Source organism: Aquarana catesbeiana, linkage group LG06 (assembly GCF_042186555.1).
Source record: "Aquarana catesbeiana isolate 2022-GZ linkage group LG06, ASM4218655v1, whole genome shotgun sequence".
Taxonomy (NCBI): Eukaryota; Metazoa; Chordata; class Amphibia; order Anura; family Ranidae; genus Aquarana; species Aquarana catesbeiana.
In genome coordinates this window covers 280,197,820-280,221,460 of record NC_133329.1, presented here as the reverse complement: position 1 = coordinate 280,221,460, position 23,641 = coordinate 280,197,820, and the positions used below count along the sequence as shown (strand labels likewise).

The window sequence follows — 23,641 nt, the reverse complement described above, 5'->3', positions numbered from 1 at the left end:
GTAAAGTATTGCAGCTTGACAAAGGGCAATAAAAAAAATATACATCTTGGAACTCTGCTAAAATAGACAATTGTACCCCACTTCCAAGCAATGTTTCCTATTTCTAGTTCTGCCATCAAATATCTGTGTGCTAATTATACCATTTTTGTTTTACATAGGGGAGAAAAGACTCGGAGGACACCCCTCATCCGAGGAGACCACAGACCCCCCACCTATGGAAGAAGGTGAAATACCCCCAAACGAAGAAGAAGAGCAGGAGGAAGAAGAAGACGTGGTGGAGATTGGCACCACAACAGGTGAGTGTCTGCGACCACAGGCTCAGGTAAAAGAGATGGATGGCGGCAGATTTTTAAGACCTTTTTTTTGTTCTTTATCTCTTTTTAGGTGATCGTGATGTGAGGGATCCTGAACGCTTTACTTCAGAAAGTGCCCAGATACTTATCGGGGAGATCATGGGGTGTAATCTCCAATTGCAAAACATCCAGAACCAAATCAGTGATGTTATTAAAAAAAATAATAACATCATTGATGTTTTGGGGCGAATTTAAACCCCACAAAATCACCTGTTTTATTAATGTGGTCCAATCTTCAAAAAATTTTTAAAATGTTTAGAAAAGCCAAATTTGGAGGATGCACACAGTGTGCCAACATGTGCTATCTGCCATCACGGGAGATCAATGGACGCGTTTTGGGGGTGCAACACCTTCCTCAATTATAAAGTCGCATTGAGGAAGGGCTTTCTCCCCCAAAACACGTCCCTTGATCCCCCCTGATGGCAGATAGCACATGTTGCCATTCGTAAATTGGTGTGCATCTTCCAAATTTGGCTTTTCCAGGGGTGATTTCCCCCTATCTGAACGTTAGATCAAACCCAGTTCCTAAATACTGATGTCTGATCTAGCCTTCAGGTTTTACCTAATGTGAACTTTGTAAGTTCAAGTTTTTTGGCTTTCTTGTTGGTTTTACACAGGCCTGTTTTATCTGAAATGGATATTTTGATTTTTCATAATACTACTGCAAACATTGTTATACAACAAACATGTTGGTTTGTTTTAAAAACCTTTGGTAAATGCGCATGTGATTGTGCAGGTATAAAAAAGTGCCTTACTCAAGAATGTGTGGATTATTGTCTCAACACTACAACACTTTTGGGGTGATGTAATTGTTGTTTTATGCACAAATGGGGGTTATTTCCTAAGGGCAAATCCTCTTTGCACTACAAGTGCAGGTTCAGTGCAGTTGCAAGTGCACTTGTAGTGAAATGTGTTTTTGCATTTAGGAAGTACCAGCCAACACTGTTTTTTATAAGGTTACCCAATCACGACATTTTCTGCACTCAACACATTTCTGTCAGGGTCAGCTAAAACAAACACAAGCAGTAAATGTCCACCAAGAATTTCTTTTGGTTGTTTTTTATTTGAAAAAGGTGTCACAGATTGTCTGGCATATTGATAGCCCCCCTACCCGCAAAGAACTCCAGGTATCGTAACCGGACATCACGGGCATTCAGGGAGGGCAAGCCAGGATGGCCGCTTTCAAGTGCCGTCATTGTTGATGTATTTGGGATTCCGGCCTCAGGCCCAACTGAGCCAGCATAGTTGGCTGAATGTTTTTGTAGAAAATTATGGAGAACACAGCAGGCAAGTATTATATGGTTCAGTTTATACTCCGCCATATGGGTGGGTGTCATAAATAATCGGAACCGGCTGGCCAGGATTCCAAATGTGTTCTCCACCACTCTTCGGGCTCTGGCCAGCCGGTAATTAAAAACCCTCTGTTCCGGGGTGAGGGTCCTCATCGGGAATGGCCGCATCAGGTGGTCCCCCAGCGCAAATGCTTCATCAGCAACGAACACAAATGGGAGACCTTCAACATTGTCCTCTGGAGGTGGCAAGTCCAAGCTGCCATTCTGGAGACGCCTGTAGAACTCCGTCTGGGCGATGACTCCACCATCGGACATCCGGCCATTCTTCCCCACGTCCACATACAAGAAGTTGTAATTAGCCGACACCACCGCCAACATCACTATACTATTAAACCCCTTGTAATTATAATAGTACGACCCCGAGTTGGGTGGTGGGACGATGTGGACGTGTTTCCCATCAATTGCCCCTCCGCAGTTAGGAAAGTCCCACCGCTGGGCAAAGTGGGAGGCCACAGTCTGCCATTCCTGTGGCGTGGAAGGAAACTGTTGAGGAAAAAACAATAAACATTACTATTTTTTCACAGAAACCTGGCAAGCAGATTAGACACAAACATTATGGGTCAACCTCCAGATAGCATTTATTAAGGGGAATTTAACAACAACAAAGTATAAGGTACACCTATCATATTCCCCCTCCCCCCTCATGGGCCATTTCTAACATTATAGGGGGGGGGAACTCTTGGACAGGTAACCCTCTTCACTTCATTGAGAGATGAATGCCTAAATACAGGGTATTACTTGGAACAGCCCCTCCTTAGTTACACTATTGGCAGCCCACTGGACAGGTAAGAAGTGTCATAATACAAAGATATAAATACACACTGTACACATTTGAGGACATTTGGACATTCTGCTATGACCTATCAAGATCATAATAGGATACAAGAACTTTAAACAGTACCATTGGAAAGTATACAGGCAGGCCCTTGCACTACATGCTTTGGGGAATTAATCCATAAATCTGAGCACTAAAGAGATGGGTATAGTGTGTATGGGTTTGGCAAAGTCAGCAGATAGATGATTGAAGATAGAGAATTGGGATCAGCTGATTTAGCAGTTGGGGGAGGGAGGGTTACAAAAAATTTGGGGACACCACAAAAAAAAGCCTCTGCCATTCTGCCTGAATTTAAATCAAAAATAACATTTCAAAACATTTTAGGGGGTGTTTGGGGTAAAGCACTACTATGGAGCTGCTAAAATACATTGTTAAGTGACTACATGAGGTGAATATAGGGCAGGAGACACCATGCTGGGGAGGTTATTGAAGGGCAAATATGTATGAAGGACCTAAAATAATAATTACATAAAAATCCAGCATGCATGAGAACAAAGGGGACATTCACAGCATATTACAATCATGGTAATTATGGAATGAGGGAAGAAATACAATATATTAGCAAACATTCAATACAATAAAATGTGATATAAAAGGATAAAAATCTTACCTTCATATACTCCTTCTGTAGGACCTGTATGATGGCAGAACAGGTCTCTGGGATAATGATCCCCAGAGCCTGGGGGGAGATGCCTGTCGAGAACTTCAAGTCCTGCAGACTTCTCCTTGTGGCCAAATACCGCAGGGTAGCGACCAGCCTCTGCTCCGGAGTGATGGCTTGCCTCATGCAGGTATCCTGCCTGCTGATATAGGGGGTCAGCGAAGCCAACAAACGGTGAAATACGGGGTCCGTCATCCGGAGAAAGTTCCTGAAATCATCAGGATTATTCTCACGGATCTCACGGAGCAAAGGCATATGACAGAACTGGTCACGCTGAAGCAACCAATTCTTGGTCCATGAACTCCTCCCCACCCTGTTCATGGACTGGACTTGTGTCAAGGTCAGGACCCCAACACCAAGCCCCCGCACAGCACGAACTCTACGAGGAGTACGCATACGAAACATGGCTACAAAACGGTCGGCTGCTCAGAACGAAGTAACAGAACGCACTGAAGAACAGCAAGGCCTGTGAAGAGCGACCTGAAAAACAGCAACGAGCGGACAAGATCGCACAGAAAACTCCAATACGAACTGACTGCACGCACTGAAGAGCAGATACAAACCCACAAGCACAAACTGAACGTCAGAAAACGATCTGAAAGCCACGAGTCTGAAAAAGCGCGAATCGTCTCTCACCAAACTTTTACTAACACGAGATTAGCAAAAGGAGCCCAAAGGGTGCCGCGCTTGGTTCTGAACTGGCCTTTTCTAGTCTCGTCGTACGTGCTTGACGTCACCGCGTTCTTGGCGATCGGAAATTCCGACAACTTTGTGCGACCGTGTGTAGGCAAAACAAGTTTGAGCCAACATCCGTCGGAAAAAATCCGAGGATTTTGTTGTCGGAATGTCCGAACAAAGTCCGACCGTGTGTACGGGGCATTAGATTTATTATTTTAAGTGTAAACTTTCCTATAGTGTCTAGATCTCATGTAGCTGCTACTTAACTGTTCAATTTAGGCCTGTTAGCACTGGATAAAATAACCACTGCAACCAAAACTACCTATAAAAGCCTTTGTTGGTTGGTAGGGGATCAAATACTTATTTTACTTACTGAACTGCCACTCAATTTATAACATTTGTATCATGTGTTTTTTTATGGATGTTTGGTTGATAGTCTGTCTCTATCATTTCAAATACACCTATGATAAAATCTATAGACTTAATTTCTTTGAAGGTGGGCAAACTTACAAAATCTACAGTGGATCAAATAATTATTTCCCCCACTGTTATGTGTCACATATATAGTCTATATTTTGAATATTTTGAAAATTCCTGGTAATAAGGGGATGGAAGGGAGTTCAAGGAACAGGGCTATGGCTTTGAAGTGTTTTTGTGCACTCAGTTTTGTTATTTTATTAGATTTTAAGACAATAAGACAATGCAGTGTGGTACTGCAAAATAGGAAGCTAGGGGCCATGCAATCCTCTCCACATCGCTCCAACTCCAGTACATATGCCACTGAAGCAAGCACCTATTAAAATGTTTTGTCACTGGATATATGGTACAAATTTGATAGCTTTAGATTTATTATTTTAAGTGTAAACTTTCCTGTAGTGTCTAGATCTTCTGTAGCTGCTACTTAACTGTTCAATTTAGGCCTGTTACCACTGGATAAAATAACCACCGCGGCCAAAACTGCCTATAAAAACCTTTTTTTAAGTTGGAATTAATCGGACTAGGCTGCTGCTGCTGTTGTTGTTCTGTTGAACACCGGTTAGACTCTGCACCTCAGGTGAATCTGCATTATTTGCCAAGGTGACCTGCTTGTATACCTATCCTGCTGGTCGGTGGGAGTTCCTCTACTGCTATAGCTACTAGTCTCTGAGCTTGACCCTTAACCATGACAGAATAATCTGGCCCAAACATGAAGGCCACTATAGCAAATGCTGCGACTCATTTAGACAGCAAATTGCAGAGCTTCAAGAGTTTAGCGTTACCTACCAAGAAAAGGTTCCAGAACTGGAAAGTGCGGTAAAAGGGCAACAGGAGGAAATCCATGCTCTGCAGTGTCAGTTCTGCCAAGGGCTCTCTAAACAAGTAAAAGATGAACTCTCCAGAGTGGAGATTCCTAATGATCTTAAGGCTTTCATTCAATTATGTATCTGAATCGAAAGTAATGGTGCTATGCGTTTCTCTGCTAGTCGGTTTGTACAATGGACCCAAAAGTTTTTCTGGAATCTAACACCCATGCAGGTTGATGCTATTAACCACTTACCGTCCGTCTAACGCAGCTATACTGCGGCGGAAAGGCACGGGCAGGCAAAATCATGTACCTGGTATGTGATTTGCCTCCCGCAGGCGGGGTGCACATCGCGCCCCCCCCGGTGCCCGAGGCGGTCGGCATCATTAGGGGAGTGATCAATGCTGAGGGGGAGGCCACTCATTCGTGGCCACCCCTTCGCGATCGCTCCCAACAAATGAAAATCTTCCTCTGCTGCTGTTGTATGTAAACAGCGGCAGAGGAAGTGATGTCATCTCTCCTCGGGAAGCCTTTTTGTTACGGCACCGAGGAGAGAAGACATCCAAGTAAGTCTGCACAACACTACACTGACAGTAGAATATGCAGGCACACTCCCCCCCCCCCGATCACCCCCCTGCACCCCCTGTCACAGTGACACCAATAGCAGTTTTTTTTTTTTTTTTTTTTACTGATTACTGCATTGGTGTCATTTGTGACAGTTATAAGTGGTAGGTCAGTTAGTGTTAGGCCCCCTTAGGTCTAGAGTACCCCCCTAACCCCCCCTAATAAAGGTTTAACCCCTTGATCACCCCCCGTCGCCAGTGTCACTAAGCAATCATTTTTCTGATAGCTGTATTAGTGTCACAGGTGACGCTAGTTAGGGAGGTAAGTATTTAGGTTCGCCGTCAGCATTTTATAGCGTCGGGGACCCCCATATACTACCTAATAAAAGGTTTTAACCCCCTGATTGCCCCCTAGTTAACCCTTTCACCAGTGATCTCCGTATAACTGTTACGGGTGACGCTGGTTAGTTAGTTTGTTTTTTATAGTGTCAGGGCACCTGCCGTTTATTACCTAATAAAGGTTTAACCCCCTGATCACCCGGCAGGTGATACAAGTTGGGTTTTAGGGTCAGATAGGGTCTGCGTCGCCCCAGGCAGAGTCAGGTTAGTGTCAGTACTGCTAACACCCACGCACGCAGCATACACCTCCATTAGTGGTATAGTATCTGAACGGATCAATATCTGATCTAATCAGATCTATAGTAGTGTCCCCAGCAGTTTAGGGTTCCCAAAAACGCAGTGTTAGCGGGATCAGCCCAGATACCTGCTAGCACCTGCATTTTGCCCCTCCGCCCGGCCCAGCCCAGGCCACCCAAGTGCAGTATTGATCAATCACTGTCACTTACAAAACACTAAACACATAACTGCAGCGTTCGCAGAGTCAGGCCTGATCCCTGCGATCTACCAGTTTTTTTGGTAGCATTTGAATCAGTTGCTAACAGTCAGGAGCTTTTTTACCTGTGAGTCTCACTACTGAGCCCAAAATGGCAAATCGAAGGTACAGTAGTGAAGAGGCCTACACGTTTCTGAGCATGACAGATAGTGAAGAGGAAGTCAATCATCTGTCAGATTCAGGCTCAGAATACGATCCTGTAGACGACAGCGGCTCCATGACAGATAGCTCTGACGACGGAGTTGTGGTCCCTGCCAAGGTCAGGTGTACCCGACCCCAATCTTCTTCTGCTGTTGTTGAGGTGCAGGAACCGCAGGTCCCTCGTATGGAGCAGAGCAGTACAGTTCCTTCTGGTGAACTGGCAAGCACCAGCGGCCTAGTACACCCCGGTCGTAGTCAAACCAGCACTGCAGTAACACTTGGTGACGTGGCAAGTCCCATCAGTGCAGTTCAAGCTGGTGAGGTGGCAAGCACAAGTAGTGTCCCGCTGCCACCAAGAAGAAGACAAACACAGGCCCGTTGTGCCCATAGTGCCCTTCCTGCTGCATTCGCCAATCCTAATTGGGAACCCACCACTTCTGCAGCACCCGTACTTCCCCCATTCACATCCCCAACCAAATGCAGTCAGCTGCATGAGAGGTATTTTCTTTGTGTCCTCCCGACTACCCCTACCCAACGAACCCCCCAAAAAAGATGTTGTGTCTGCAGCAAGCGCGGATATAGGCGTGACACCCGCTATTATTGTCCCTCCTGTCCTGACAATCCTGGTCCTTGCATTGGTGAATGTTTTGAACGCTACCATACACTAGTTGAGTATTAGCGTAGGGTAAAGCATTGCACAGACTAGGCACACTTTTACAGGGTCTCCCAAGATGCCATCGCATTTTGAGAGACCCAAACCTGGAACCAGTTACAGTTATAAAAGTTACAGTTACAAAAAAAAGTGTAAAAAAAAAAAAAGTAAAAAAACAAAAAAATATATTAAATAAAAAAAACAAAAATAGTTGTAGTTTTATTGTTCTCTTTCTCTCTATTCTCTCTCTATTGTTCTGCTCTTTTTTACTGTATTCTATTCTGCAATGTTTTATTGTTATCATGTTTTATCCTGTTTGCTTTTCAGGTATGTCATTTTTTATACTTTACTGTTTACTGTGTTTTATTGTTAACCATTTTTTCATTTTCAGGTACGCCATTCAGCCATTCGCCATTCAGCTGCAGCGCGGATTTATTTATCTTGACAGCAACAGCGTTTGCTCCCATGATACATAAAGCCGTGACTCCAGTGCTGTCGGAGGTGATATATGTCGAAGCATGGGGGCAGCAGGGGCGGAGGAGCGATTTGCTCCTAACTTTTGGAGCGGATGCCCCCATGCTTCGGCATATATAAATGGTGCATGTATGCCCATCATTAGAAGTGGGTGGATGAAGGGAGGTATTCTAATGGTGGGCATACCCACCAATCAATCTCTTTTTTTCGTTCAGCCCACAGGCTGCATAAAAAAAAGATTACAATATATGCCCAACAAGGACCAGCAACGTACTGGTATGTTGCTGGACTTTGAGTGGTTATACCAGAATGATGCCTGCAGGTTTAGGTATCATCTTGGTATCATTCTTTTCAGCCAGCAGTCGGCTTTCATGTGAAAGCAATCCTAGCTAATTAGCCTCTAGACTGCTTTTACAAGCAGTGGGAGGGAATGTCCCCCCCCATCTTCCATTTCTGGCTCTCCTGTCCCAACAGGGAACCTGAGAATGCAGCCGGTGATTCGGTCAGCTGACCATAGAGCTGATTAGAGACCAGAATGGCTCCAATCATCTCTATGGCCTAAGAAACTGGAAGCTACAAGCATTTCATGACTTAGATTTCACCGGATGTAAACAGCGCCATTGGGAAATTGGGAAAGCATTTTATCACACTGATCTTGGTGTGGTCAGATGCTTTGAGGGCAGAGGAGAGATCTAGGGTCTAATAGACCCAATTTTTTTCAAAAAAGAGTACCTGTCACTACCTATTGCTATCATAGGGGATATTTACATTCCCTGACATAACAATAAAAATGAAAGATTAAAAATAAGATAAAAAAGCAAAAAAATAATAAAGAAAAAAAAATCACCCCTGTCCCCCCCTGCTCTCGCGCAATTGCACCATGCATGTGAGGTATCACTGAGAAGGTCAGACTGAGGGCAGTAATTTTAGCAGTAGACCTCCTCTGTAAATCTAAAGTGGTAACCTGTAAAGGCTTTTAAAGGATTTTAAAAATGTATGTAGTTTGTCGCCACTGCACGTTTGTGCGCAATTTTAAAGCATGTCGTGTTTGTTATCCATGTACTCAGCCTAAGATCATTTTTTTTATTTCATCAAACATTTGAGCAATATAGTGTGTTTTAGTGCATTAAAATTTTAAAAAGTGTGTTTTTTCACCAAAAAATGCGTTTGAAAAATCGCTGCGCAAATACTGTAGGCAAAAAAAGAATGAAACACCCACCATTTTAATCTGTAGGGCCTTTGCTTTAAAAAAATATATAATGTTTGGGGGTCCAAAGTAATTTTCTTTAAAAAAAAAATATTTTTTCATGTAAACAAATAGTGTCAGAAAGGGCTTTGTCTTCAAGTGGTTAGAAGAGTGGGTGATGTGTGACATAAGCTTCTAAATGTTGTGCATAAAATGCCAGGACAGTTCAAAATGACCCCATTTTGGAAAGTAGACACCCCAAGCTATTTGCTGAGAGGCATGTCGAGTCCATGAAATATTTTAAATTGTGACACAAGTTGCGGGAAAAAGACAATTTTCTTTTTTTTTTTTTTGCACAAAGTTGTCACTAAATGATATATTGCTCAAACATGCCACAGGCATATGTGGAATTACACCCCAAAATACATTCTGTTGCTTCTCCTGAGTACGGGGATAGCACGTGTGAGACTTTTTGGGAGCCTAGCCACGTACGGGACCCTGAAAACCAAGCACCGCCTTCAGGCTTTCTAAGGGTGTACATTTTTTATTTCACTCCTCACTGCCTATCACATTTTCGGTGGCCATGGAATGCCCAAATGGCACAAACGCCCCACAAATGCCCCACAAATGACCCCATTTTGGAAAGTAGACACCCCAAGCTATTTGCTGAGTGGTATGGTGAGTATTTAGCAGACCTCACTTTTTGTCACAAAGTTTTGAAAATTGAAAAAATAAAATTTTCTTTTCTTTCTTCATTTTCAAAAACAAATGAAAGCTGCAAAATACTCACCATGCCTCTCCGCAAATAGCTTGGGGTGTCTACTTTCCAAAATGGGGTAATTTGGGGGGGGTTGTGCCATCTTGGCATTTTATGGCCTTCAAAACTGTGATAGGTAGTGAGGAGTGAAATCAAAATTTTACGCCCTTAGAAATCCTGAAGGCGGTGATTGGTTTTCGGGGCCCTGTACGCAGCTAGGCTCCTGAAAAGTCCCACACATGTGGTATCCCCATACTCAGGAGAAGTAGCAGAATGTATTTTGGGATGTAATTTCACATATGCCTATGGAATGTTTGAGCAATATATCATTTAGTGACAACTTTGTGCAAAAAAAAAAAAAGTTTGTCATTTTCCCGCAACTTGTGGCAAAATGTAAAATATTCCATGGACTCAACATGCCTCTCGGCAAATAGCTCTGGCTGTCTACTTTCCAAAATGGGGTCATTTTGAACTGTCCTGGCATTTTATGGCCTTCAAAACTGTGATAGGTAGTGAGGAGTGAAATCAAAAATTTACGCCCTTAGAAATCCTGAGGGCAGTGCTTGGTTTTCGGGGCCCCGTACGCAGCTAGGCTCCCAAAAAGTCCCACACGTGGTATCCTCGTACTCAGGAGAATCAGCAGAATGTATTTTGGGGTGCAATTCCACATATTCCCATGGCCTGTGTGAGCAATATATCATTTAGTGACAACTTTTTGTAATTTTTTTTTTTTTTTGTCATTATTCAATCACTTGGGACAAAAAAATTAATATTCAATGAGCTCAACATGCCTCTCAGCAATTTCCTTCGGGTGTCTACTTTCCAAAATGGGGTCATTTAGGGGGGTTTTGTACTGCCCTGCCATTTTAGCACCTCAAGAAATGAGATAGGTTGTCATAAACTAAAAGCTGTGTAAATTCCAGAAAATGTACCCTAATTTGTAGACGCTATAACTTTTGCGCAAACCAATAAATATATGCTTATTGACATTTTTTTACCAAAGACATGTGGCTGAATACATTTTGGACTAAATGTATGACTAAAGTTGAGTTTATTGGATTTTTTTTATAACAAAAAGTAGAAAATATCATTTTTTTTCAAAATTTTCGGTCTTTTTCCGTTTATAGCGCAAAAAATAAAAACCCCAGAGGTGATCAAATTCCACCAAAAGAAAGCTCTATTCGTGGGAACAAAAGGATGCAAATTTTGTTTGGGTACAGCATTGCATGACCGCACAATTAGCCATTAAAGTGACACAGTGCCAAATTGTAAAAAGTGCTCTGGTCAGCAAGGGGGTAAATCCTTCAGGGGCTGAAGTGGTTAAGAGATCCAGTTCCATCCAGGAGTAAGAGAGAAAGCGCTCTGAGAACTTGTGTCTATATTGTGGGGACTCTGGACATTAAGCAGTTAATTAACCCAACAAACTTAATAGAACAGTTGCTGCGACTGGTATAGTGCCTGAACAAATAAAATTCATTACTCAGTCTATCTCCCCATGAATCCATGAAAAACATAAACTTGATTCTTTACTGTCTCATTTTGTCATCCCTATCAAACGTATCACTGAGAGCCATGAAATTCCTTGCTCTGCTATGCTGGGCTCCGGGGCCGGGGGGAACTTTATGGACAGCAATAAGCAATAATATTCAAACAAGAAATAAATCTGCCCCTATTGATATGGAGACCGTTGATGGTTCACCTTTATCATCAGGACCTGTAACCTGTTTTCTGGTACTCCAATTTGAGACTGACCATTTTGAGACTATCAGCTTCCAGCTGATTACCTCACCCAAATTTCCTGTCATCCTGGGCATTCCTTGGTTTTCTATTGACAATCTCTCCATGAATTGGGGAGCACGGACTATACATTTTGCATCCCCCCATTGCAAGGAACATTGTAAAACAAGTTCTCCACTGATCAAGGAATCAAAGTTGATGTGGTAACTACCCAGTCATATGATAATTTGCCTCCACAACAGCATGAGTTCCAGGATGTCTGTGATAAGAATGTCGATCAGTTAACACCTCATTACTTATATGATTGTCCCATTGAGCTGCTTCCAGGGAAAGAAATGCCCTTTGACTGCCTATTCAATCTGTCAGAACCTGAATTAAAGGTGCTCAGGAAGTGGCTTGATATGAATTTACAGAAGGCCTTTCAGACAATTAACATCTCCTACAGGATCAGCACTTTTCCTTGTTAAAAAGAAAGACTCCACCTTGCGTCAGATGCATTGATTACAGGGACTTGAGTAAAATCACTGTTAAAAATTGTTTATCCACTCCCCTTGATCTCTGAAATATTGGAAAGGCTCCTTTCTGCCAAAATCTTTACAAACCTAGACTTAGGGCGGGTATATAACCTTGTCTGCATTCGTCAAGGAGATCAATGGAAAACCGCCTTTACCAGATATGGGCATTTCGAGTTCTTGGTTATGCCCTATGGCAACTTTTCAACACTTCATCAATGATGTTTTTAGAGATCTGTTGGACCATTTTGCGATTGCTTATCTAGATGATATTATCATCTTTTTCAATAACATGGAGGACCATCACAAGCATGTTTGCAATGTCTTCGAAAGAATAAGGAAGAATTACCTTACATTGAACTAGAGTAATGTGAGTTTGAACGAACCAAGATCCAGTTCTTGGGGTATATTATTTCTCCAGAAGGAATGAGCATGGATCCCGAGAAGATCAAAGCAGTAGTAGATTTGCCTGACCCTAGAAACATTAAGGAGATACAAAGATTTGTTGGGTTTGCCAATTTTACAGAAAATTCATAAGAAACTTCTCTAAGGTGATAGCACCAATCACACAGCTGAAAAAAGAAAAGGGTGCCCTTTGTGTGGTCATCTGAGGCACAGACTGCTTTTAGCAAGCTAAAGAGTGTTTTCACTTTTGCACCAGTATTGGAACATCCTGATCCCGAACTACCTTTTATTGTAGAAGCTTCAGACTCTGCTGTATGAGCTATCCCTTCTCTTTCTTTGGTAAGAAAACATATTCTTTAGTAAACCATCTTCAAAGTGTCTTAACGTCACCAGTTTTATGACTGATCAGCATAATAACCCAGAGAATAATGATAATAATGTCACCACTAATATTCACAACTAACCTTAGGTAATTATTTTGTCCATAGTTTAGATAGCAAATTTAAAATATACTTTGTTATTATCACAGGTTGCTGTTTTAAAATTGTTGCCTACTCTTTGCTCTATTTCCACCTTCTATCACATGCAATCTCTGTATACCCAGGAAATGTGCTGATGGGTTTTCATTCCACTGGATGGATTAATCGCTTTCAATAACAGGAAGGCAAATTCAGCAAATTACAAAGTACTTCAACAGTGTGATTAAAGAATGATGCAAAAAAGAACAAAGCATGTCTATACTCATTAGTCTGTGGTTCCAAATAAAATAAAAAATCATTGTAATAAGATAATAAAATAGACAGGGTGTGGATTTTCTAAACAGAGTATTTAAAGGGCATGAAATAATTTTTCCAGTGGCTCCTGCAGTATTCATTGTTCAGTTGGTTTCAGGATGGGAAAGGTAAAACTAAGCTAGTTTATTTTTAATAGTATTTGTTTTTTATTATGATTATTATTATTAGTAGTATCATTATTTAATAACAGTTGTACAGAAATAACCTTCTGCTCTATTATATAGAATACTCACTTGTTTACTATAAAAGGTAGTTCAAAAAACAAAAAGGAAATAAAATGCTATAAAATATATAACTTGAAATAAAAAATATTTTCAATAACTTCTTTACGCATAAATATTTCAGTAAACTACTTAAAACCATTGTTTTGTCAACAATGTAAAACTACCAAAATTAAAAAAAGCTTTAATGTATATATATATATATATCATAATATTTAAAGCATAATTCTGTCTTTAACCTGTTTGTTACCCATTCAGAAGCCATTGATGCTTGGATATCCAGGCCAAAATTAGCAGCTCCAGTATGCATTAATTCATTTGAGATTTAACACTTTGTGACAAATGTTTAAACAATTAGTATTATTGCATCAAAATATGTTGTCTTAGTTAATTTGAGAGCCAGGAACCCCAAAAATGAACATATTTGTGCATGGTTGGGTAATAATATGTGCATTGTAGTTTTTTTTGTTATAGTAGTATGCTATTTTTCATAGCATGCTCTGAATACAATGGTTTAACTCACAAAAAATGTAAAAACTCAATTAAAACTGTTCCAATTATGAAAGAAACAAGCGCCATTTGTTTTTAAATGACTGCTTAGAAAGTAATGAAACATACTTTTTGGAAAGAAATGTTAAGCGAACTATAAAACAAAGGGGATTTATCCTTTTTGCCTCCTCTGATTTAAAGTGTTTGCAAAGGTAATTTTTTAATTAGAATAACAAACATTATTATTACCTGCTCTATGCAATGGTTTTGCACGGAATAGCCCCAAACCTCCTGTTCTGTGATCCCCTGCAGGCACTCTTGGCTGTTCCCTTTCTTGAAGTGCCACCATTGGAAGCCATTTCCTATGGTGGCATGCCAAAAAGAGGAGGCAGGTGAGAGGGCGATACAAACATTGGTACATTTTTTACCTTACAGCAGGGAATGCATTAGGGAAAAAAAGGTCCAGACTTTAGAACCACTTTAACTTAGCACACCCTCACCCCAAATTCATAGGTAGCTAGATCTGATACACGCCACAAGTCCCATGTTTCTTGGTTGCATCTGCGCAGTAGCTCTTAATAGACTTCTGTGGAGGCTGGAGATATTTGAGAGAGTACCCCATAGATTTCTATGGTAATCTGTTACAAAGGATTGGACAGGAAAATGAAGACTGGATGTAAACAAAACACCACCATCAAATCCAGGTAAGTATGCATTCAGGAAGGGTGGGCTAGGTTATGTCAGGGGAAAAAGTGCAGTTTTATATTGGACTTATTATTTAATAGACAGTAAACTTTTTGTGGCACCCACAAAAACATTTTCTTCTTTTTTTTTTTAAACTAATGCTGTGTATTTCTTTCACAGTGTTGCCCTAGATATTACGCTATATTGTAAATCGCCTACAACATTAAGTATTAAATTAAGTGTCCTGAGTATATGCATAGGTTACCCACAACCTAGGAATGTTAATGGGCATGTGAAAGGATGTGAAAGGATCATATTTTGCATTTCAAGTAGCTGAAATGTGACTTCAGAGTTTTAGCTGTGATATTTGAGGATAAATTACTTCCTTCCCGGTACCTGCAGCTAGAGAGGACAGTCAGAATTGTTTTAAAGATCTTTTACTGTTTGTTAAGAATATGTAAATATTTTAATGCCCATAGTCTGGGTAAAGGTGCACTTTAAGCAAAGGAATATTTGATATCATCATATAAATAACTTAAGTATCACCTGTGACCAGGGATGTGCAGTCAGGGGAGGCAGGTGAGGCAGAGCGATGAACATTAAAAAAAAACAAAAAAACATGATCGACTTTGAGGGTCGTAGCTCGGCAACCTCGGGTCACAGAGAAACCAAATTTGGGGAGTAGAAAGCTGAAGTCCTACCTCACCACTGGTCTTCAAAATTTGGGGCTCCTGTCATCTATGGTTCCAGAGATACAGGGCTCCTTTTGCAGCCTGTCAGAAGCTGCATACAGAGCAGCCAGTTTAAATACAAGCTGGCACACTGTTTGCAGCAGGCTGATAGGATGAGCTCACAGTGCCTCTCCTCACTTCTTGTCAGAGGCACTGAGCTCAATGGACAGCTTAGAATCTTGGACCAATGGTAAAGTACCATTGGCCCCATCTGTCCAATAAAAATGTTGCAGTGGAGGCTGTCCTCTCACTGCAGTGTCATTAAAGGGGGCACGTGTCTAGAAGACAAATACTTCCAGCCCAGCCCTCTTAACTACAAGGAAAAAACATGGGTTTATGGGTATGAGATTTACCTGCAATCCCATGTTTTTCTCACACAGTTAAGAGGGAGAGTGAGAATCTGCTGCTGCTGAAAAGGTAAAAGCTAAATCATATATTATTATGCTATATGTTATAAGATAATAATTTAATATTCATCTATTTACTGTGAAATTACTGGTGTGAAGTTATAACTTCAAACTTCAGTAATTTGTCAGTTAAGCCACCTGCTTGAGTACAGTTTTTGAACATATAGTAAATTACCTTAAAAATAATATATAATTATTTGTGTATTACTTACTTGTGGTAATTAACCCCTTGCCACCTAGGCCAATTCTGACACTTCTCCCCTACATGTAAAAATCATAATTTGTTGCTAGAAAATTACTCAGAACCCCAAAACATTATATATATTATTTTAGCAGACACCCTAGGGAATAAAATGGCAGTCATTGCAACTTTTTATGCTGCACAGTATTTGCGCAGCAATTTTTCAAATGCGTTTTTTTTTAAGAAACTGTTTCATGAATAAAAAAAAAAAACACTAGTTAGCCCGATTTTTTTGTATAATGTGAAAGATGATGTTAGGCCGAGTAAATAGATACCTAACATGTCACGCTTTAAAATTGTGCACACTTGTGGAATGGCACCAAACTTCAGTACTTAAGAATCTCCATAGACAACGCTTTCAATTTTTTTAATAGGTTACATGTTTAGAGTTACAAGGGAGGTCTAGTGCTAGAATTATTGCTCTCACTCTAACGTTCACGGCGTATGTAACCTGTGTGTATCTGGCTGTGATACTAGCCAGTGCCTCACCAGCCACTGACCTCACCACATGTCCCTGCCTGTGACAGTTTGGCATTATTTATTTCCTGACACATAACTAGCATTTCCAAACATCAGGAAGAATATAAGCATTTTGTTTTATGTCTCAGTAAAGGATAAAGGTATTATTGAGTCCAAGCAATTTTAACAAGTGCTGGAGAATCCCTCAATACCTATCACTCTTTATGAAGATTTACTTGTAAATTACCAGCCCTTATGGCTGGATTTGGCTAAAAGAACAATAGGTTCTGGAGTGTAGGCAGTGATATACACCTATTTTTGATTTTCCTATTGTTTCCGGTTTCCACTGTGCAAATGCAGAATAATGTGATATATTAGTTTGCATCTGTATTCACAAAACAATTTTGTGCCAATCTGAATTAGAGCTGAATGAGAATATGATTTCAGGTGTGTGTGGGTCTTTGTGTATCTGCTCTTTGGAGATGAAGTCTTGGACAAAGTAATATAAAGATATATGCTGTGAGAAGTTGAAATAAAGCTGGCCATACATGGATCAAAATTTGGCCAGTTCAGCAGGGCCTGGCTGAATATTGATCCATATATGGGCAGGCTGATTGTACCCAAGTTAATCGACTTGAGTACAATCAGCCTGTCTGATTTTTCTTCATGTAATTACTGACAGTGGCTATAGCTGCTAGCAGTAATCATTGTATGCTGCTGCCCTGGAAGGCTCTCCACTCCCCCCTGCTGGCAGAATACAATAGCGCAGCGGGAGGCATTCCCCCATCAACACTGAATGTGTTGATGGGGGAATCGAGTGACTTTTCACAACGCTGCAAGGGAAGAAAATCCAGTAATCTATTGGCTGCTTATGTTGGATATGTGGTTAGCGTCAGTAATTCTAGAATACATATAAATTATACTGTGCATATAATAAATACATGTATTGTTTGTTTTATGGAAGATAATCTTTTTCGAGGACAAAGACTTCCAGGGACGCTCCTATGAATGTAGCTCAGACTCTTCTGATCTGCATCAACATGTAGGCCAATGTAATTCCATCCGTGTGGAGAATGGATGCTGGATGATCTATGAGTGCCCCAACTACATGGGGTATCAGTATTACCTGAAGATGGGAGAGTATCCTGAGTACCAGAGATGGATGGGATTTAATAACTGTGTCAGATCATGTCGCATGATTCAGCCAGTAAGTACAAGCAGTGGATTGCCTTTATTTTTAATTCTCCACAAATGGTGACACCAAAACTGGAAGAAAAATAAATAAAAGTGTAGCTCATTTCTGTAATGCATGCACATTTGTCTGTTTTTCCCTTTGAAGACCCTGCAAATACAGAAATATACCTGTTGCTCTCCCAGAAATGCATTAAGCTCTATATACACATAACATTTTTGTAGACTGAGTGCTATCAGCCTTGCCCAATTTCCTTTTGGTAAACAACTCAATCCATCCAATTGTCTTAATCTCCCTAGCATAAGCACTGATTGGCATGTAATCATCAACACCATGCCAAAAGAACCCTAGGATGACTGGAGATAAGCTACAGTACAGGCATCCCCTACTTGATAACATCTGTGTTTATATATCTACCATAAGACACTGAGCAAGCATTGCGTTTGTCAAAGATAACCACAGTGAATACCTCTGTTGTCTAAAAGAATGCAGCCTAGCTGTAGTCACATGATGCACAGCTTTTGCAATGGTTTTGCAAGGAGTGGCCCCAAACCTCCTTTTCTGGGGTGCCTAGCCAGCACTCTTGGCTCCTTCTATTTTCTGTGTGCTCCCATCTGCTTGCCATGTGGTCACATGTGCAGGCTTGATCCTGAGCCGGGCTGTGTGCATCCATAGACACACAGTTCAGCTCAACCCTGCCCCCCCCCACTCCCTCCTTACATGATTTGGCTAACAGCAGCAGAAGCCAATGGCTCCCTCTGCTCCCAGTGTAGCCTATGAGAACAAGAAGTGGGGAGAGAAAAGCTCCAGCCAGGCACATTGCTGGATCGAGAGAGGACTCAAGTAGATGTTAAGGTGGTTAAGGTGGAAGGTGTTAAGGTGGTATTACCTTAATGCAGGGAATGCAAAAAAAAATCTGTTGCCTTTATAACCACTTTAAACAAGCTATAAATACATGGTCAGAGTTGTGTGTAAAAGAGTTTGGAGCATATCAGAAATGATGATAGAGGGACATTTAGACCCCTTTCACACTGAGGCGCTTTACAGGCCCTATATCTCTAAAAATAGCACCTGCAAAGCACCTGTAAAGCACCTCTCCTGTCACTCCAATGCTTGCACACTGGAGCAGTGAGCGCTGGCAGGACGTCAAAAAAGTCCTGCTAGCAGCTTGTTTAAGGGGCTTTAGGAGCGGTGTACACACTGCTCCTAAAGCGCCCCTGCCCAGCGCCACCGAAGCGCCGGCAAAGTGACACTTTGCCGACGCTTTTAACCCTCTTTTGGCCACTAGTGGGGGTTAAAAGTGCTCCGCTAGTGGCCGAAAAGTGCCCCAAAACGTCGGTAAAGCGCCGCTAAAATTAGCGGCGCTTTACCGCCGACGCTCGGGCGCTGTGAGTATGAAAGTGCCATTAAATATAGGGAGATGGTATTTTCTTATGCACAGCTGACTTTCAGTTTAGTAATTCCACTGAGATACTTTAAAGCCATGATGGAACAGATTTCTTCCAGCTTCACCACAAGCACCATTTGAGGAGGAAAGAAGAGTGCCTTGACTTACCTACCAATAAAGTTAAAAGAGAAATATGGGATTTTTTTTTTGTAATACTTACCTAAGAGGATGCAGCATTAGTTCCGATGAGGCATCTGTGCCCCACCAGCTCTAAGGCTGAGAACCGAGCAATCAAACACTGCTGATCTCAGAGCTCCGTGAGCAAAGAGCTGATGACTATCAGTCACCACTGTCTGCTCTGCCCCCACACTCGCTGATACATTGGGCTGTGGAGGGGGTGGGAGTGGCTGGCTTGGGCTCTCATTGGCTGGCTGAGAGGCTCAGCAGGGTCAACAGTCCAGGCATGTGGGTGGATCCCGACCATATTGTCGCAATCTTTCCTGAGCCTGGGCCGGCTCTGTGACATCAGCCGACAGCAGGCTTCAGCCCGCCGTCTGCTGAAAAGGGGTCACAGGAGTGCAGAACGATCTGCACTCCTGTGATCCACAGGAGAAGTACAGCCAAACAAGCTTTGGCTGTACTTCTCCTTTAAACTTCCAAGTTTCTCATTTTTGTCTATACTTAGTTTTGACTTAACTGTAAAAAGAGCTGAAGGGACATGCAAGAGTAAGCAGTAGTAAGAGGAGTATCATGGAAATCACTACAGCTGTTATTTTTCTGATGATCAATATTTTTGCCCTCTTTACAGCATAAAGGTTCCCAGCAAATAAAGATCTTTGAGAAAGAGGATTTTAAAGGTCAGATGAAGGAATTTTCCAGCGATTGTTCCAATGTCCAAGAACAATTCAAGTACAATAACATCCACTCTTGCAACATCCTTCAGGGGAACTGGATCTTCTATGAGGAGCCCAACTACAAAGGAAGACAGTATCTCTTAAGACCTGGAGAGTACAGGAGATTCGGTGACTGGGGTGCTGTGAATGGCAAAGTTGGCTCATTCAGACCCATCCTGGAAAACTATTAACATCACAATGAATACTGAAATAAATATATTATTTAAACACAATATTACTTCTCTATTTGAATTTTATTCAAATTTTAGGATCAACAGGATAATGGAAAAGCAAGGCTCCCTAAACAAGCAAAGACTGATTATTTAAAGTGAAGTGGAGTGAAAGTTAAAGTTAAAGTGAATGTACTAAAGACAAACCTTGTTTTAATTTTGAATAGAACAAGGGAGTTTTTCTTTTCTTTAACATCTGTGTCACATTGGGAAGATTTCTCTTCACTTTCTGCCCCATAGTCAAGACAGGAAGTGAGGGAAAATGCCTCCAAAGTGAGGAAATTCCTGGTTGTCACCAGGGTCACCAAAACTAGTGTCCCAGTTGGAAGATTTCCCATACATTCATATTCTGATGACAAACCAACATTTGTGGATTTTTCACTATCACTCTCGGTAATAATAGTAAACTTGACAAATTGAGAAGGGGAATCTCCTTAACAGGGGTACGGACAGCAATTAAAACTTGACAGGTGTTCCAATTCCGCTCTACTCTATCCAAAAGTAAAATGACTTTAATTATACACCAGATGAAAAAAAAGGAGAAACAGTGTAATAAAAAAAGAAAAAGGACACAACATCAATACAGATCTTTAACACTGGCTTTAGAGTATACTTAAAGTGATTCTAAAGGAAGAAGGTTTTTTTACTTTAAAGCATTCTCTGCATTAAGATAAAAAAATCCTTCTGTGTGTAGACCCCCTGCAGTAATTTGAAGTATTTTTTCTCCTTCACTGATATGCGCTGATGAGGCGGCACTGATGGGCACTGATGAGGTGGCACTTATGGACACTGGCACTGATGAGGCGGCACTTATGGGCACTGAATAGGTGGCACTGATGAGGAGCACTAACATTCTGCACTTATGGACACTGATAGGTGGCACTGATATGTGGCACTGATAGGTGGCACTAGTGGGCACTGATAGGTGACACTGACGAGCACTGATAGTCGGAACTGGTGGGCACTGATAGGCGGCATGGATAGGCAGCACTGATGGGCGTCACTGATGGGCGGAACTGATGGGCATTGATGGGCTGCTCTAATAGGCAGCACTGATGGGCATTGAAAGTCAGCACTGACTGGCATCACTAATGGGCATTGATTGCTGGCACTGATGGGCACTGATTGCTGGCACTGGTGGGCACTGATTAGTGGCATTTCTGGCACTATAATGTGATCAGGGCACTGATCATTACAGATCACATGGTTACAGAGCTGCATCAATGGCTCTTTACAGAGATCGGTGTCTCGCTGTGTCCTAGCAACATGGCACGACCGCGATCACTGTGCAGTGACGTCCACCCAGACGAGAGCCGCACCGTCCCTCCGTCATTTGACAGTGGGCAGGCGGCAAGTGGTTAAACAGTGGCACTAGGTCACCCTGCAACAATAGTTACTGTACATAGTTTGGTTGAAAAAAGACACAAGACCATCCAGTTAAACTCGAAGAGCAAAAAAAAACACACACACACACAAAAACCTCCATATACACAATCTTTTAACCACAGTTGATCCAGAAGAAGGCAAAAAACCCAATAAAGCATGATCTAATTTGCTCCAGCAGGGAAAAAAATCCTTCCTTAACCCCCCAGAGGCAATGGGATATTCCATGCATCAACATTACCTATATATTTATTAAAATCCAGTTATAGCTTGTGCATTTAAGAAAGGATCTTCTAACTTTCCAAGTGCTCAATTAGTCACTTAAAACGTAACTTCCCTTTTGTTGAGGAAAAAAACATTTCCCTCTGGTGATATATGTACATTGCAAAGATTTTAAGAAACATTGTTGCAGATTCCTACTTTTTGTTATTCTGAAGAAATAGCTGTTGCCTGTGTCTGTGTGCAAAATCTAATGGGAGTGATTGTATAATTATTCAGCTGCTGCACTTGCAGGATTCCAATGAGGAAGGGTGGCAGGGTCTGCATCCCTTTAGTCTTGATTTGCCTTTGGGAGTATCTCACCAAAAACTACATTTTTGTTGCAGGGGATGGCCAAAATCTTACTCTCATTTTAATGCAGACTTCTAGGAAAATAATTACGCCAATCACATAAGCAGGAAAATATAAGCTATGTATTTTCTTACCCCATGGTAAAGAATAGCCTATACATGTCTTACAATCCAATAAAAAATCCAAAGTTTGCAAAAATATTTTCTAAATTGATAATTATTGTCCCATGCCTTCATAAAATAACACAAAATGAGAAGACAGTGTTAAAAAAAGAGAAAATCTCCATTATATTTCTCTCTAAATGCCACACTCTTTTTAGCAGGGGTATCTTTTCTCACTAAAATATACACAGAGCAGGATACAGACCCTTTCTGGCCCATGTTGGGGAGTCTCATTTTTCTTCCCACCTGTCTCCTGTGACAGAGTGTGTGGTGTTTATATATCATATTGGTGCCAATACAGCCACCAAATACAGTATTCCAGGAGTTTGGTGTCTATATTAGTATAAGGGAATCTTAAATCTGTTTGAAAGGATATAAAATATATATGAAACCCTGCGAGCCACTTACGGATAAATGCCTACAAAATAATAAGTGAACAGTGGAGACCAGCTGCAAACACTCAGTCACGTTCCATATTCGTGCAAAGTATTAAAATAAAAAAACAATGTGTCTGCGCTAGAAAAAAATCGCTGCACTCAAAGTGCAGTACCCCTAGGTGCTAAAGTATAAAGTGCACAGTGCTATGTGAAACACAGCAAGTGAGTGATCAAACAAAACAACATATCCATTAAAATATCAAAATAAAATACAAGAGGATATAACAAACAGTGAATAAATGAAGTCCAAAAACGTGTATATCCAATGATATAAAAGTGCCCAAATAAATTAGTCCAAAAATTTGGTGAATTTCACATATCCTATCTTCCAAACTGTGCCACCAAAAAACATGCTGTGGTGTCTTCCAGCCGCCCCCACAGGTGTATATGCTCACCTTCCTGTGTGTGACACAGCGATTAGACTATGTCAAACAAAGCCTTGGAGCCACTCCTGTGCTCATTAGGAACCAGCTGTGCAGACTTCCAATGTTCTTCCTGTGTGTGACACAGCGATTAGACTATGTCAAACAAAGCCTTGGAGCCACTCCTGTGCTCATTAGGAACCAGCTGTGCAGACTTCCAATGTTCTCAAGTGGAGATGGTTTATGCAAGAGAAAAAAACTCCATAGCGCAATATGTAGGTATAAAGGATTTTAATCAAATAATCAGCTCCCCTCACTGGGGTACTCACATATTGTGGGTGCGTGAGTGCACCATCCTTAACAAGCATAAAACGGTCAATCTCTCAGTGTGGTGTGCGGTGCGGCGCCGCACCGCACACCACACCGAGAGATTGACCGTTTTATGCTTGTTAAGGATGGTGCACTCACGCACCCACAATATGTGAGTACCCCAGTGAGGGGAGCTGATTATTTGATTAAA

The 23,641-nt window shown here is 41.4% G+C and overlaps 1 protein-coding gene across 1 annotated transcript; it reads left to right on the top strand.

The window, feature by feature from the left end:
- Positions 1–13,271: 13,271 nt before the first annotated feature.
- On the top strand, positions 13,272–20,211 carry LOC141147732 (gamma-crystallin D-like). Its single transcript, XM_073634914.1, has 3 exons — positions 13,272–13,381; positions 17,471–17,713; positions 19,894–20,211. The coding sequence occupies exons 1-3, from the start codon at positions 13,373–13,375 to the stop codon at positions 20,167–20,169; spliced, it is 528 nt and encodes a 175-aa protein (XP_073491015.1). The 5' UTR covers positions 13,272–13,372; the 3' UTR covers positions 20,170–20,211.
- The last annotated feature ends 3,430 nt before the right edge of the window (positions 20,212–23,641 follow it).

Bases quoted from the DNA above. Each gene is read 5' to 3' on its own strand.
- LOC141147732 (XM_073634914.1), top strand. The intron at 17,714-19,893 runs GTAAGTACAAGC...CCCTCTTTACAG, and splicing joins CATGTCGCATGATTCAGCCA to CATAAAGGTTCCCAGCAAAT.